This window comes from Propithecus coquereli, unplaced genomic scaffold (genome assembly GCF_000956105.1).
Source record: "Propithecus coquereli isolate 6110/MARCELLA unplaced genomic scaffold, Pcoq_1.0 Scaffold88, whole genome shotgun sequence".
Taxonomy (NCBI): Eukaryota; Metazoa; Chordata; class Mammalia; order Primates; family Indriidae; genus Propithecus; species Propithecus coquereli.
Window position 1 is genome coordinate 891289 of NW_012155062.1, and position 17193 is coordinate 908481.

Sequence of the window (17193 nt, forward strand, 5' to 3'; positions counted from 1 at the left end):
AAACTGGACCGGGAGAACCAGCTGCTCGGGCAGGCAGAGAGGACTTAGGAAAGGCCAGGAGGATACATGAGGAAACTGTACATACAGAAGGCAAGAGATTAATAAAAACAAAAAGCAGAGGCCACAGCAGAAATCTCCCTAGAGGGCCTACTCACATGAAACTACTCTTTGGACAGCTAACTTGATAGGAAATATTCCAGGTATCCGAAAGTTTCCCTATTATTGTTGGCAAAGCATGCACCTTCTAATTTAAGGCACCAAGTTTTAAAAGGAATGATAAGAAATTAGAGAGTACATAAAGGAGAGAAATTTAAATTCTTCACTGAATCTGCTGAAAGATTAAAGAAGTAGCAGTATTTTTTTTGTGGAGGAATGGTAACTGAATAAACACTGAAAACTATACTTTTCCATTTCACAAAACACTCTAATATTTAATAGTCTTGAAATAAACCTTTTATCAGCTAATAAATGAGTGAAAGCCAAAAAAAACCAGCTGGTATCACTAATTCTCTTTGAGATTTTAGTTATTTTTCTTTTTATTATGTGAAGAAAGACCGTCTGTCCTTCCAGGGTATTTATCACTCCACTTTGCCAAATGACACTTCTGGCACTAGATGCCACGCATGTGGAAACTTGGATAATCACAAAAGAAGGTGTAAGATTAAAAAGATAAAAAGAGACTGAGAGTAAGCAAAGGGACCCCATGAGATGAGGAGGGGGCTGAGTAAGGAAAACAGTGGAAAGAAAACGCCAGAGGTCAGAGAAAAGGAGGAGTAATAACAGTGTATGTTTACACTGCGTCTCTTCAGCTCCGCGAGAGCTCAGTGCCGACACGGTCTCTGTGACACTCCTGTGAGGCAGGTGGCGGTGACTTTATGGCGAATTGACCTTCCATGGGGAGTGAGCATAAACAAAAGGGAAATGAAGCTTCTTAGCAACCTCTGAGCCTAAGTAGTCTAAGAATTTAAATACTACAAATATTGCTTGCAGGGAAAAACGCCACTCACTACCGAAATAAATCCGGAGGTTTGCAATCTCATCATGATGTTGTCGAAGAGTAGAGCAGATTGTGGTGGTTGATGAATATTGACATGACAACTTTTTGTGGAATCTAATGATATCACAGTATAAACACAAAACAAGTGGTTCGGGTTTTTCTTTGAATTATTGGCTCAACCATGCTCCATCAAATCTCTCTCTCCTCTACTAATGTTACCTTGGCCAGATTCTATAGCTTTGTGCTTGCTTATAACAATTAAAATATACTCCAAACCAGTTTAAAATCTCAATTTTATTTCTGATTCGAAACATTCTTCTTCCCAGCCCAGGTTAGACTCTAGGTTCAAGGGACTTGGAATGGGCAGGGAGGCACAATCGGCTTTTTACACACTTTTGCTCCTATTCCCCCATCCCTTCTGGGTTGTGGTGTCGGGGACAAAAGTCAAATGCCTCGTTGCTTAACTGGGAAAGGCATGGCACTTCTCTGACAGTTGTCACTGCTCCTTTGGCTGACTGTGGCTACGGCTGCCCTCTGCGGCAGCCTTCAGGTGCTGTCTGGTGGGAGCCAAGGGGAGCGGGTTCAGAGGGCTCTTTGGAGCCTCACAATCGTCCCTGACAGGGAGAACTGGGCCCAGCTTCACCTCCTCCTCCCCTACAGAGCCCCCCCAGCGGTGGTGTCCCCCACTGCCGACCGCTACTGGAGAACCCTCTCCTGGTTAGCGGGCTGGTAACGAGCTCGCACCAGGCTTCCTTCCGCAAAGTCTGCTCAATCCAGGGGTGCACGTTTGCCGTGGCACGCAGTGGGGGTGGGGGCTGCTTCCCAGCCTCTCCGCTCTCTGCCCTGGCATTTCTCTCCAGTTCTTTGTGCTCCTGATCGGGTGCGCTCAGCCACAGATCAGCAAGCGTCATTCCAAAGCAGTGACCAGCACACGAGCGAATAGGAAGAGGTAAAATTCCACTCTCTCAGTCTTACAGGCATCCCCGACTTTACGAATGATTCCCTTGGAGCCCAACTATCAAAAGGAACGAAACATCTCCCCACAAAGACTGCACTCCTTGTCTCATGGAGAAAAGGGCTGTACAGACAGCAGAACCTGCTCCCCTTGCCAGCCCCCTCCTCTGCAGGCTGCGGGTGGGGATCAGTAGCGGCAGGCTTGGTTCTGCTCCATCTTTGTAGGTTCTGAAGGGAGGTGCCTGCAACCAACTACAGAGAGGTCGCTAGAGGCTCTTTTGTATGTGCTGCTGCTCTACCCCGGCCCCGACACCATGGGCTCTGATAATGGGTTCTGGAATAACAGGAAAAGTCCTATTCAACATTCTGTTACAGTCATTAAAAAATAACGTTTACAGGGAGGTCCTGATACAATCACATGTCTCTGCATTTTCTGACAGACCTTAGTTGAGTACGGAGCAAACGTCACCATGCAGAACCACGCCGGGGAAAAGCCCTCCCAGAGCGCTGAGCGGCAGGGTCACACCCTGTGCTCCAGGTACCTGGTGGTGGTGGAGACCTGCATGTCGCTGGCCTCGCAGGTGGTGAAGTTAACCAAGCAGCTAAAGGAGTAAGTGCCTGTTGGTTCCGTGAGAACAAAGTCTGACTTGTTGTTGTTGTGCTTGGGTTCCAGCCAGGTGCTGGGGTAAGCCGCCTTCATTCCAGCTGTGCAGGGAATTCCTGGCGTTCTCCTCTTTCTCCTCGTCTTCTCTTCCCAAGTCCTCACAGCTGGGGCTCATGCTGAAGACGCCACCTCTGCGGGGACAAGATGATATTCACACAACAAGGTGCACAGCTCCTGAGCAGGGAGTGTAGGCCACAGGCACAAGGAAAGAGAGCCTCCCTCCGTGTCACCTCTCAGGGCCAGATTACATGGCAGGGTGCTGACAGCACATACAGCGTCATCTTCTCAACTACTGTCCCCAATGTTCTAGGAAATCATAGCGCATGAGAGAGAGAGAAAAGCTAGAGATGGACCAGTTTCTTAGTTTTCTCAAAAAGGAAAAGGTGTTTGGGAAATTATAGATAAATAATCTGGTGACCATCACTAGCAAATTTATTATAAAAATTAAGCAGACGGCTTTAGGCCTGGAAGCCCTACAGGTTGCACTGGTTGTAGCATGATGAGCTCAGTCGGTACTGGGTATGACCTGTCAGCCTCTTCATTCTCTCCAGAAGGAAGAGTGTTTCAAGCTGAATATGCTATGAAGGCTGTGGAAAATAGTAGTGCAGCTATTGGAATCAGATGTAAAGATGGTGTTGTCTTTGGGGCAGAAAAATTAGTCCTTTCCAAACTTTACCAAGAGGATTCCAACAAATGACTTTTTAATGTCGATCAGCATGTTGGAATGGCGAAAGCAGGTTTGTTGGTAAATGCTCATTCTTTAGCAGACGTAGCAAGAGAAGAAGCTTTCAACGTCAGATCTACCTTTGGCTATAACATTCCACTAAAACATCTTGCAGACGGAGTAGCCACGTACATACGTGCACATACTTTCTACAGAGCTGTTAGACCTCTTGGCTGCAGTTGGCTGCTAGGGTCTTACAGTGTGAATGACGATGCCCAGCTCGACAGGACTGACCCGTCAGGTGTTTCATGGAGTTATTGGGGCTGTGCCATTGGCAGAGCTGGGCAAGCTGCAAAGACAGAAATAGAAGCGCTTCAGGTGAAAGCAATGACCTGCTGTGATATTGCTGAAGAAGTGGCAAATAAAACGTACACAGTACATGATGAAGTTAAGGACAAAGCTTTTGAGCTGGAACTCAGCTGGGCTGGTGAGTTAACTAAAGGAAGACATGAAACTTTTCCAAAAGATATAAGGGAAGAAGAAAAATATGCTAAGGAATCTTTGAAGGAAGAACATGAGTAGATGATGATAATATGTAACCATTTACTCCAGCAGCTATTCTATTTTCAATTTCTACTACAGTTCCATGTAATTATTTAGCCCTGTGGATTAGACATAGTCGCTGACCAACTTTCGTTAAATTTTCGTCTTGTAAAAAAACAAAGAAAAAATTAAGCAGATGATTCATGAATCCTCAGAATATAAAATAGTGTTCAGTCAGCATGAAGTTATTTAAAACACTCTGTGATTAACTAAAGTCAGTTCGTTCCTTGATAAGATTATTAAACTGTTACACAGTGCATTTCTGGATGTCAGGGAAGTATTTCTGGGGATTATCATGATATGTTTGGAGAAAGAGGGGCCAAATGGGAGTTCGTCAAGTAGGTCTCTGGCAAGTTGAGGGCTTAAGAATCTAATGCCCGCCTGAGGGGACCCAGGCCAGTCCTTGGCAAACACACCATTTAAATTACAGTTGCCGTGTTGGGAAGGAGTCCCTGAAAAATTGAAATCAATATTCAAAGTAGTGTTGACCGATCAGGAGGAGGAACCTTAAAAATTAAATTTTAGAGGGAAAATATAAAGTCTTACCTTTAAGTGTTATATATGTAAGTTTTATATGTCTGAATACAGCTCATTTGAAAAAAGGCCTATGGTGGTAAAAGGCCTTAAGTGATTATAATTCAAGCAATAGTATGATAAGGTCTTGGACCCTCGTCTCTTCTCTAAGCTTGGGGAAACCTCTCTTATCTCTCTTAGAGCTACAGGTCTCTGTGCCCCTCCATCTCTTCCCCCTGCCAATACTTACAATAATCTTTTTTAATGAGTTTAGCCTTTTACTAGAAAAAATAAATAAAATTTAAAACTTAAAACATAAACAGGCTACCACCAAGCATCCTCTGCCCGGTTACACAAAACTTCCCCAGGTAAGATGAACTAGGTGAGCTTAAAGGTCTCGATGCAATTGAAGGAAAAATGCACACAAATTAATAACTCAATACGTTATCTTTCCATAGTGAACATACTTGTGCATATACCTTTATGTACATGTATAGATATTTCTAAAAATAAGTTCCTAGAAAAGGAATTGCTGTAATAGAACAAAAGGCATGCATATTTAAAACGTGGATAGATGTTAACTAATATCTTTCCAAAAATTCTGTACCAATGTCTGCTCCTTCTAGTAACGTATGGGCATATTAATAAAGAGGAGCTTTAAAATGATCCAATAGAATGTGTTTTCTGAAGGTTCATACTCAGAGAAAAGGTCACAAAACATTCTCCTCAGTCTCTATAGCATGAGATCTAAAATACTACAACAGCTATTTTACTGGTGAACTGTGCAAGGTCAGGGTCTTGTCATCTTTCTTGTTTGATGATCCTGGGATAAAGTAACACATATATGCTAATGGACAACAGTCCTTCAGTTGTCTCCAAAGCAGAATGCTGTAGACAGTTGTAGTTGGGCCAATGACAAGATAAAATATGAAGCCAGGTGTCGTGGCTCAGGCCTGTAATCCTAGCATTTTGGGAGACTGAGGCAGGAGGATCACTTGAAGCCAGGAGTTTGAGACCAGCCTGGGCAGCATAGCAAGACCTTGTCTCTAATCCTAGCACTCTGGGAGGCCAAGGCGGAAGGATTGCTTGAGCTCAGGAGTTCGAGACCAGCCTGAGCAAGAGCAAGACCCCGTCTCTACTATAAATAGAAAGAAATTAGCCAAACAACTAAAAATAGAAAAAATTAGCCGGGCATGGTGGCACTTGCCTGTAGTCCCAACTACCCGGGAGGCTGAGGCAGGAGGATCTCTTGAGCCCAGGAGTTTGAGGTTGCTGTGAGCTAGGCTGACGCTACGGCACTCTAGCCTAGGCAAGAGAGTGAGACTCTGTCTCAGAAAAAAAAAAAAAATACATTTAATACACCTAACCTACCAAACATCATAGCTTAGCCTAGCCTACCTTAAACATGCTCAGAAAACTTACATGAGCCCACAATTGTTCAAAATCATCTAACACAAAACCTATTTTATAATAAAATGTTGAATAACTAATGTAATTTATTGAATATTGAAAGTGAAACATAGTACACAAAACACAGTTTCTACTGAATGTCTATCTCTCTCACACCATTGTAAAGTCAAAAAATTATAAGTCGAACCATGATAAGTCGGGGACTGAATGTATACTACACATAGTATTTTGTAATTTCCTTTTTTATTTAAAGAAAGTATACTTTATATACACCTTATATATATACTTATATATAAGTATACTTTATATATATATACACATATATTAGGGAAACCTTTTCTATGTCCATAGATATTCAAACATATTATCATTTTTGATAGCTGTAATTATACAAATATTACAATTTGTTTACTCAGACTTAATTGATAAGGATTTAGATCACTTATAGTTTTTCACTGATATTAACAATAAACATTTTTTGGCTGTACTGTTGATTGTATCCTTAGGAAAATTTCTGAACAGTGAGGATGAAGATTATGTACATTTTAAAGCTTTTGAATTTATTGCAACTTACTGCAAATTATTATGAAGAAATTCTACCTCCAAATGTATAGCAATAGCTATGTATCAGAGAGCTTATGTGTTTTGATTGTGTTCCCCAGACAGACAGTGGAACGTGTCACGCTGCAGAACCAACTCCAACAACTTCTGGAAGCCCAGAAATCAGAGGGCAAATCACTCCCTTCTTCACCCAGGTAATACCAGACACACAGGTGTTTAGAATTCTTAACTATCTTAAATCTCTGAGCCTTCTTCTGGATTTCTTTTAATATGTTTTAAGAGGATGACAGCAGAAAACATTTTATTCTTATAAAAAGGAATAAAAATGAGAAATCACAATGCGGTGGGCACTGGACCTAGGGTCTGGAGGCCGGGGCTAACCTCTGGCTCTGCTGTTTCTTTGTTCCACCACTACAAACAAGTCACTTGCTTTTGAGTCCTTCGATTCCTCATCTATGACATGGGAATAAGGATATATAGCTTGATAAGGTTGTTGAAAATGGGATTAATTAAGAAAATTCATGCAAAATAAAAAACAACAGATAGACTTAGTAGTCATAGTAGTATGTAGCATAAGGCATGAGGCATGCTATACTTTGGTTATGGCTGCTACTGTGAAGTATGCACATGGCTTTCAAAAAACATTAAATGATTATTCTTATTCCATTCTTATTTATTTGTAAATTAGGAACAGCAGTAAAGGCCATGAAGTGACTCGTGGCTGCGTCATTTTAACCCAGTAGGAAATCATCTCATGTGTTTCTCATCCTCTTTTCAGTTCACCATCCTCACCTGCTTCGAGGAAGTCGCAGTGGAAATCTCCAGATGCAGAGGATGAGTCTACAGCCAAACACAAACCAGGAGTCCAGGAAGGGATTCAGGTTCTTGGAAGCCTGTCAGCATCCAGCCGGGCTAGGGCCAAAACAAAAGACGAAGATTCCGATAAAATCCTACGCCAGTTATTGGGAAAAGAAATCTCGGAGAATGTCTGCACCCAGGAAAAGCTGTCCTTGGAATTCCAGGACGTTCAGGCTTCCTCTAGAAATTCAAAAAAGATCCCTCTGGAGAAGAGGGAACTGAAGTTAGCCAGGCTGAGGCAGCTGATGCAGAGGTCGCTGAGCGAGTCTGACACGGACTCCAACAACTCCGAGGACCCCAAGAACACCCCTGTGAGAAAGGCTGACAGGCCCAGGCCGCAGCCCATTGTAGAAAGCGTGGAGAGCATGGACAGCGCAGAAAGCTTACACTTGATGATCAAGAAACACACCTTGACATCAGGACGCAGGTTTCCTTTTAGTATCAAGGCCTCTAAATCCCTGGACAGCCATAGCCCATCTCCCACCTTGGAGAGCAGCGAACCAGACTTGGAATCCCAGTGTGCAGGCTCGGGGAGCACTCCTCCCAACCAGCCCTCGGGGGACCCCACTCAGACCAGCCCTGACAGTGCCGCTGCCCAGAAAGTTGCCACGAGTCCCAAGAGCGCCCTCAAGTCTCCATCTTCCAAGCGCCGGACGTCTCAGAACTTAAAACTCAGAGTTACCTTTGAGGAGCCTGTGGTGCAAATGGAGCAACCTGGCCCTGAACTAAGCGGAGAAAAAGATAAAGAAAGGGGCAGGATCCCCCATCGGGCCCCCGTGAGTAGCGAATCAGGGGATCAACTGAAACGGCCTTTTGGGACCTTTCGCTCCATCATGGAGACGCTAAGTGGCAACCAGAACAATAACAATAACTACCAGGCAGCCAGCCAGCTGAGGACCTCCACACTGCCCCTGACCTCGCTCGGAAGGAAGACGACAGACGCCAAGGGAAACCCTGCGAGCTCTGCTAGCAAAGGAAAGAACAAGGCAGTGAGTGCTATTTGGAGATTATCCTTTTTCTTCCCTTGAATTGATCATGTGGTTCCTAAGCCTACAGATTGTTGACCTGTACCACCCTGAGGGAATCCCCAGAAAAATTCCAAAGGGCTGCATGGAAAGCCAAATTCATGTGTTTCTACTGACATGTCAGGTTAGAGTATATACCCCTTGCTCTTCCTTCAGCAAATATTCTGAGAAAGGTAAATAAATCACAGGAGATTATATTCCGGTCCCTGAATTTCCCTAAATGGCTTAATCCTTGGGTGTTAGGGGTCCTAGACTGGGAGGCATTTCTGCAAGATGAAACTACCAAGCAATGCAAAATTAAGGTCCTTCATTGGCACTGATTCTGTCTTAGGAAGAGTTTGTTCTCTTCATGGGACTGGGTAGTTTATTCTCAGGCCAAAATTAAAAAGCACATAAATAGAAACTCTATTTCTAAAGACTTAACTATTCAACTTTGGAGTGACCTTTGAAATGAATACACCACAGGGACCTCCACGTGGGCACTTTACAACACAGACCCCTATGCGTTGATTGGAGCCTATAGGAGTCTGAAGCGTTTGCCAGTCCGCAGGGGATGGCAGAGTGTGCCATGAACTACATTTTATATTATAATTGCATTTATTGGAAAACTGCGCACTGTAATCTGTGACTTACATCCAGTGAATAAGATATGAACATCTTTTTAGGCAGTGTTTCCTGCATGCTCTGTGCTTGCTATGCCATTAAAAAATGGTCTAGAAGCCAAAATGAAAAACTCTTTGTGGAATGGAATGACTCAGATCATCTATCATGCAATCTAGATAAACCACCCAGAGGAGTGTTAGAATCTTCATAACTTATTACTTGCTATAATGTTAAAAGCCCATTACAATGAGGTCTAAGAACTTTCCACATTTTTTTTGCAGCACCCAAATCGAGTTTTAGTTAGTATTCCTCTAATTAATTGAACACCAATTTTAAATTATACATCAGTTTTTCTCTGTAAATTGTCCTTGTTATAAAGGACTTCATCATGTATTTGTTTCATCAGGAAAAGGCACGCTTGAGCTGAAGACACCAGATCTTTTGGGTTAAATATGTCAAAACTTGAATTGCTCAAATAAAACTTTCCCTAGTAACTTAATGGGTCGTGTAGCTCAGTAGTAAAAGAAGAACCATCTCAACAGGTTCCCATGCTCCTTAAAGTACACTCTAGGCTGCTGTCCTCTAATCTCTCTCCTGCATGCTATTGGGACTCATGCATGTGCTGAGCTTGTTGCATGTTTTCAGATGATTTTTAATTGCACCTCTCTAGGAGATGTACAGCAGCTGCACCAGTCTTTCCTCTAACACGCTGACTGAAGAGCGTCTGCATAACTCTGCACGGTACGTGGTGTCAGGGGCTGCACGGTGCGGCTCTGCCATGCCTTTGCTTTCAGTTGCATGAGCTTTTAAATCATGGACCTGGAGCACCTTTCAGCAGGGGATGACACCAAGGAAGAAGAAAATCACACTCTGCTTCAAACAGCAGCAGGCACAGACTGGTAACTGGATCTTAGAAAGGTTGCTAGTCCTCCATTGAGGGGCTTTATTCCAGCATCAGTCAGAAGAATCTACTCAGTCCACAAACTTGCTGTGTATCCTAGTTGACTTTGGCTTTCAGTCTTTGTTTTACTGGAGTCAAGTACCAAGTAAGTATTGAAATCAAATTTCCTGTCATGGTGGAATGAGTCAGCCTCCAGTCAGAATCAGAACTTTGAAACGGAGCTGGAGTTTTATTTCAGTGCTGATTATAGACTGAAAGCTCCTTTCATCACCATTCTGCTGATCTCAGGAGAAGCAAGGTCCTGCTGTTCTGAAATTTCTCTAGCTTAGCATTATGAACCACGATTCCAGGCTCTGAGTAGTCTTAGGAGTTCACGCCAATAAAGCAAGGGTCTTTCTCAAACAAAACGTTTACCATTCAAAACGCATGGACCGTGTACATAGAAGAGAAAGGATCATGTCCCCAGTGACTGGGGCACCTCCGTGGGCACAGTCCTCCTGCAGCGTAGCTTTCGTCCTCCCAGAAGAATGTGCTCAGTTTCCCGACAAGGCAGGAAATGGGAGGAGGAAAAAGAGAGCAGCCAAAGGGAGTCAGTGCAGTCAGTGTCTCTTAACTGGTGTATTTCAGAAGAGGTAAACCCCCAAACCCATTTTACAAGACTACAGCTTCTAAGTCATTTAAACTAATTGAAAAATCATGACATGCCATTCAGCACTCTTCCAAAATCCTCCAAAGAATTTGGGGGGGCAGGTGTATGTGTTGTGGGTATGAATTTTAGTTGAGAATACTAAGGTGCAAAGAAGTAACTCTCCTTTCCTCCCCCCCGCAAATCTAATTTAATCTGCTCTAGATCTTTTTTCAGGCTACAGGGAAATTAAATCTCAGTCATTTTAGGGGATGCTTATAGGGGTCTCATTAATTCAGTATGTTAAAGGAAGAGCCTTGGAGCTTCAGTATTTACTGGTCACCAGTGGTCCAACTTGGGTCAGGCTCACACGTTGCCCGAAGCCAGGCGTCTGGACTGCTTCCGGCCACACTGGGGCAGGAATCTTGGCCAGTGCTGAGAACCCAATGCCTGAGGTGGGAAGAGAATAGGAAAAAAAAAATCCCCCTCCCAGACATTGGTATTAGGCCACTTCTGTTTCTCCTAACTTAGGTTTCCCACCCATACCATTCTCTGTCCCCATCTTGGGTTGTGTGTATCTTCTGGCCCCTGGACAATTCTGCTTTTGTTCTTAAACAGAAGTCACCAGCAATACCCTGAGGCAAGGAAGCACAAGGATTTGGCAAATTCCTTGAGAGGGAGAAGGAGAATCCCTTTCATTTCTTCCAGACTCTTACGGCAACTGGGAACAAGACAGTTAGTATCATAGTAGATCGTCCTACCAGAAGTATTTGATTCTAGCAAGGGAACATAGCTGAGCAATCTACAGTAATAGGATTACAAAAATCAGAGCACAAAATGAGGTCATGGGGCTGCTCAGTTATCTGACACTAGGTTAACACTTTCCCATTCAGCCTAAGGAACAGTCCTTCTGATGGCTCAGTTTGAAGCTATCAGATTCACTGGCTTTACTTATTAAAATAATAGAGTTTAATTTGAGCAATACACACTTAGAAATCCCAAAATAAAAGTATTCAGTGTACTTAAATAAGCATTTTGACCCTTCCCTCACGACCTCATAAATGAACCTATACTTCATCACGGTTTTAGTTTGGCACATATTTCCATAGAAAGTGAAAACCCTAGCTCTTTTCATGTTATAAAGGAGAGGTTTCTCTGATTCACTCATAATCATACAGAGGCAGAGAGAACTGGCCTGGTTCACTCCTTAAATAAAGCAAGGATGGATCTCTCTAGTTAAAAATTTCTTAAAGATTCCTCTAAGAAATTAAGACTACAAGATGAATATGGGCCCAGAAAACATCTAATTTACTGCTTGCCTCATTTTGCCTATGGGCTCCCCACTGTAAGAAGGAAAGACACCCAAGTATTCATCTATCAGTAATGATTTCAAATCTTGGCCTAAGAATTTGCTTGAAGGCCAAATGGTCCCTGTCACGTAGCAGGGATTGCCCAGGGTCATATGACTTTGGAAACTCATGTTAGTCATTGGGTTGGAGTTGACACCAAACATTATTGCCACAAAATGGCCCTTTCAGTATAGCCCTGGGAAAAGGAGTGGAACAACGAATCCCAGTTCCAAGGACATGCTGGGATTCCATCTTAGTTCCTAAGAAATTTTTATTTTTCCTGTTAAAGGAAAAGTAGAGACACTAAATAAAACATTTTAAAGAATGTCAGCTCTGTGAGGGGGTTCTGTTTGCTATTTATTTTTCCAAATTGGTCACAGCTTGATAGCAAAGAATCTAAATTTCTTTTGAATGCCCTTTAAAATTAGATTCAACTCTATTACTTTGAGCAGCTTTCCCACTGTGATTCAACTGCAGAGGATAACTTGGCTTATAACAAGCAGATTCATCTCTACTTTATCCTACAAAGGACAAGTTGGTTTTAAGTTATTACAACTCCAAGGAATGTTTGCAATTACTGGTCTTAAAATGCCAATGAAACATTCATTTCCCGGAGTTTAAGTCCATTTGAGATCAGTAACACATGAAGTGAGCACTGATTCCAGTTACCGATAGGCAGAGGGCGTTAACCCCTGGCCACCACCAGTAACACCCTCTCTGACCACAGTGACACTATTGCCTGAGGGTTAGCACCAGGAAACCCCTGATCCTAGCACCAGCATTAGCATAGACTCCTTAAAAAGACATTAAGCAATAAACACCATTAGTGTGGGTTTTACTGCCGAGGAATTGGCCACCCTGGGAATTATATATCCATAGCCAAGAGCTACTATCAAATATGTTGCATAGATCTCAAGGTGGTTCACCAGCCACTTCAAAGAGAGTGGTCTGCTTAGCCTGTGGTGAGGTGACATCTACTATGGAACAATCATCTGCTATGCCCAGTAGAAAGTCAGAGTTTAGGATACCCTTCCCCTACCCCCAGCACACACACACATACATTTCCTTATTGTCAGGACAACATACTTAACAAAAAATGAGCAAAGATGTGGAAGACATTGGGAAGTAGACGTGGGGCCCTGACTGAAACCTGGTCCCAATCAGAGTGTGTCCTCAGCCCCACTGAATGGCATCTACAGAATCATAATGGGAAAATGCAGCCAGCACAGAAAAGAGTCCCTGATGCCACTGAACAAATGTGTCCTTGCCACAATTTTTCGTATATAATCAAATAACCACATTTTAATCTTGCCTTAATTTTTTGACTTTAAAGTGTTAACATTATTTTTAACCTATACACTGGATTCTTGAAGGGATCATGGTATAAGTACTGAACCATGCAGGTGCTATCTGGGTATGTGTTGAGTGCATCATTCTAGAGGCAGACAGAATATTACCAATTCAACAGTTCAGAAAATTGAATTAAAGCACTGATACTAAAAAGGTATTCAATAAAGCAGCTGGTGCTTAACATAATAGATATTCGAGTTTCAGCTCAGAATCCCTAGTTTCAAGTTCCGAGCCCTGATCTACAGTATGTTTTTCTGTATTTTCATTTCTAACCTGCTGGCACTGGAGTTCAGGGCCAGTCAGCCAGGTCCCTGGCGTGGGGTGATTGCCTCAGCTCCAGACACTCCTAGAGCTGCAGTTCTCCTCCCTCCTCACTTCCTCAGGTGTCCTGTGCTCCTGTACAACTCCTGTCCTGCCCACCCCCCCCACCCTCCTCAAGGGTTTAAATTAGTTCCAGAAGGAAAACTCTTCATACTAAAGCTTTGTGCCTGTAACTCGGAGGAGACGAGGAGACTCCACACTTGAACCATTTCTTCACATGAATTAAGCGACGGTTTCTTCCTAAAAACAGGCCAAAGTTTGGGATGGTCATTGACCTTTGCATAGTAAATTACAGAGAATTGTCTGCTAATAAGGTAGATTCTTGTGTGTAGAGAAAAATGCCCATGTTTGGGGGAATAGTTAAAATGATCATCTTTCCAATGCTAAGAACAACTTAGCAAACTCTTTATAAAGGCTGGCAGAGTTCCCGGGATTTATGCAAGTCTTTCAAACAGAATTGCTTTTCACAAGCTCCTTACGCACTCTGGGAAAAGAAAAAGCATGTTTTACCACAGGAAGACAGTGAAACCAGGTTTAGTATCAGAGTGCGATAAATCGAGATATAGAAAATGCTATTGCAAGGGAGACCCCATGTACTGTCTGGAATCACTGCCCTGGGGGCAGGAAATGAACGTGTGGAATTTGCGAACACACATCAACCAATGGTAGGAGGGTACGGAGAAGAGCCCTGCCTTGGAAACCAAAATCATCCCGCCAGAACACATCCTTTCAGCATGCTAAGTCTGGTTTCAGGTAGTCAGAAAACCTGAGAACAAACAATACACTTCACCTCTACTCTCTTTTTCTCACCCCGCAAAGAGCCAGTTTTGAATGGTGTGGCCTCAAAGCAGATGGATGTTCTGTTAGTGTGACTGACATTAATATTTGCATCACACATCTGCAGCCACTGGGGCGTCTTTGTACGTTAGAAGAGCAGAGCCTCTCTGTAAACACTTAAATCTGGAGTTTTAAAGAAGCGATAGTTTGGTTGAGGTTTAAAAACACCAGAGACTTTACCCAGCCACTGCCACCCTCCAGTACCTTCAAGCATCGCTGCCCGAGTGGTCCTTGGTGCTCTTCCTCCCTGAACGCCACACCGAGAACAGCATGGATGATCTCCCCGAGCTGGATTGCCAGGCCGTTCATTTCAACACCACTTTCAGCTCTAAGCCTTTCATTTTTCTGTGCAAGGGTAGTGCTTGGTCCCTTCACTCAGGGAGATCATAATCAAGGGAGAATAAAAAGAGGATACAATTAAGACTTGGCAAGCTCCATGGAAGGCGTGAGAGCTTTATGATAGCAGTGACCCTAAATAACACCCCCATTGTATGTCCATTTACAGCCCCAGTGTCTAGCTTGGTGCCGGGTGCATGGCAGAAACTTCATAAATATTTGGGGAAAGGCAGAGCGAGAAAGAAGAAAAGGAGGAAGAAGAGGAAAAAAGAAATAAGAAACAAACAAAAAGGACTGAGCCTCTCATCCCACGGGGTGTAGGGAGAAAATAGTGTGTCTTTTATCAATCTAGGCCTTCTGGTCACAAGTCTACCTACCTACAGTGAGTTTCAGTCTGGGTACTTCGAGTATAAGATTTCATACTTTGAACCAAAATCCCATTTTTTAGTAGATGGGATTTATGGCAGTGCTCTCAGTAAAGCTCCAAGGGCGATCACAGAAATAGCAAGGCCTCTATGTCAGCCACCAGTGGAGATGCAGTGCCCGCTGTGGGCCGTTGTACACTGACCTGTGAGCTGCCGCCTGGTCACCATGGGCTATGGAAACATGGAATCCATGCCTCGATGAGTCAGCAAGCTAGATTGCTTGAAAAACTGTTATTTAAATTTAAGTCTTTTCTCCTTTCCAATTTTGGTCACTCAGAATGTGATTTCATATCCAAAACTGAAATCGAGGAGCAGCAAATTATCTGAATAATTCATACCAGAATTACCCGAACACTTTTGTTCTTTGAATACTGGTAATTCAGTACTAGATAATTGAAGGGCTCAGGGAGGATTGAATTATCCTGATATTATTCAGATAAATGCCTCAAGTTAACATTTTACTTGCTAACGACTCAGCTGCAGTCATGCTAGGTTTTGTCCTGCAGAAAGAGTGTTCAAAGTGTTTTTCATTTTAGCACCCTTTACATTAAAGCAGAAATGCCTCATCAAAGTCTAAATGACATTATCCTTAGACTTCTTTTTAAGTTAATTTTTTGTCAAAATAGTATACTTATAATAGTAATGCTATTTAGTATATTAAAATGCTAGTATTAGCATTTAAACAAAAACTGGCTTCCCCTGTGCCAAATCCACTCCATTCCCTATTCTCACTCTCCTGAAATCAACCATTTGCTTTCCCTTCAGATGTTTTCTTTAGTATTCTCAGTTTCTAAATAACATGCTCATACAGATTTTCAGTTTCAGATATTATCCCTGTTATCTACGGGCATCCTACTAATGAAGATAAAAATAATGATAGAACTTATAAACAATTATAAAGCACTTACAGTGTCCCAGAGAATATTTCAGGCACTTTACACATATTTACTATTTTAATCTTCACAATGACACTATGTGGCAGATATTATTATTATCCAAATTTTGCGTATTGGAAACTGAGGCATTGAATGATTGTGTATCTTGCCCAAAGTTACATAGTAATGATGGTCATAAAGTGTGGAATCAGGATTTGAACTCAGTCCTTGAGGCTCCTAAGTCCATATTCTTAACAATGAACCAAATTAATCTAGTTCTGTGTTAGCATCCGGCTCTGCTCACACACACACACCCCTACTTCCTCTTCCTCCCCCTACCTCCAGTGATACAATATAGTGTATCACTCTTTAGGGTTAAATCAGTATTTGGTATTTATTATTATTATGATAATTTAAATAATCACAGAGAATCTCTGTGTTGTGCTATATTACATTTTCTTTCTTATACAACTTTATATATCCTCTGGAAATAATTTTGATTTCTTAATTTGTAATTCATTTCTAAACACTCTGCTGAAGACAAAAACCATCTTTCACACCTTCAGACAGCTCAGATGTCTCTCAGTTTCTCTCTGTTCATGGAGAACCCCTTTTTCCTCCTGCTGCCGTCTGCACTTCTGCCATCTGGCACTGCTACACGTCTGTCATCCTGGCATCTCCCACGTGCACCGTCTTGAGATTCCTTTTGCTTCTCCCCTGTCTGTACTCTATTTCCTGAATCTGGCTTTTCCTTTTATTGGGTTTATTCTCGTGCTTCAATAAATGTATCTTCCCAGCCAAGGGAAGGTGAATAGGTGCTAAATTTTTTGAGACCTTGCATGTCTGCAAATATCTTCAATTTACTGTATTAGGAGTGTTTGGCTAGGTATAGAATTCTAAGTGAGAAATTATTTTCTCTCAGGATCTTGAACACATCATCTCATTATCTTTTGCTTCCAATGTGTCTGTTGAGAAGTCCTGTTATTCTCTGCTGATCTTTTGGAAGCTTTTACGATTTTCTCGTTAGCCCCAATATTTCGATTTCTTGATGCTTTGCCATAATATGGATTCCTTTTCATGCCTGGGCAGCAGGCTGTTTCAGTCTGGAACTGTAAGTGCTTCATTTCTGAGAAATGTTTGGTATAATTTCCTTGAAAATGTTCTCGCCTCCAATTTCTTTGTTCACTCTTTCTGGGAATCCTCTTGTTCTAACGTTGGACACACTAGGCTGATCCTCAAATTTTCTAACTATTCTTCTCTATTCATACTTTGGCTTGTTCTAGTTGACTTTCTAGGATATTTACTGAAATTTACCTTCCAAT

The 17193-nt window shown here is 42.4% G+C and overlaps 1 protein-coding gene and 1 pseudogene across 7 annotated transcripts in view; both read left to right on the top strand.

The window, feature by feature from the left end:
* SNCAIP (synuclein, alpha interacting protein) overlaps positions 1-17193 on the top strand; it is a 145394-nt gene that overhangs the window by 125636 nt on the left and 2565 nt on the right. For 5 of the 7 annotated variants that reach the window (XM_012664269.1, XM_012664273.1, XM_012664274.1 and 2 more), the window contains 3 exons: positions 2392-2561; positions 6468-6560; positions 7145-8213. In XM_012664269.1, coding sequence (XP_012519723.1) covers positions 2392-2561; positions 6468-6560; positions 7145-8213 — 1332 coding nt within the window. Of the gene's footprint in view, positions 1-2391; positions 2562-6467; positions 6561-7144; positions 8214-9522; positions 9594-17193 lie in introns of all 7 variants that reach the window. The other 2 variants (XM_012664272.1, XM_012664267.1) reach the window with 1 other exon arrangement.
* Positions 3115-3878, top strand: LOC105826316 (annotated as a pseudogene).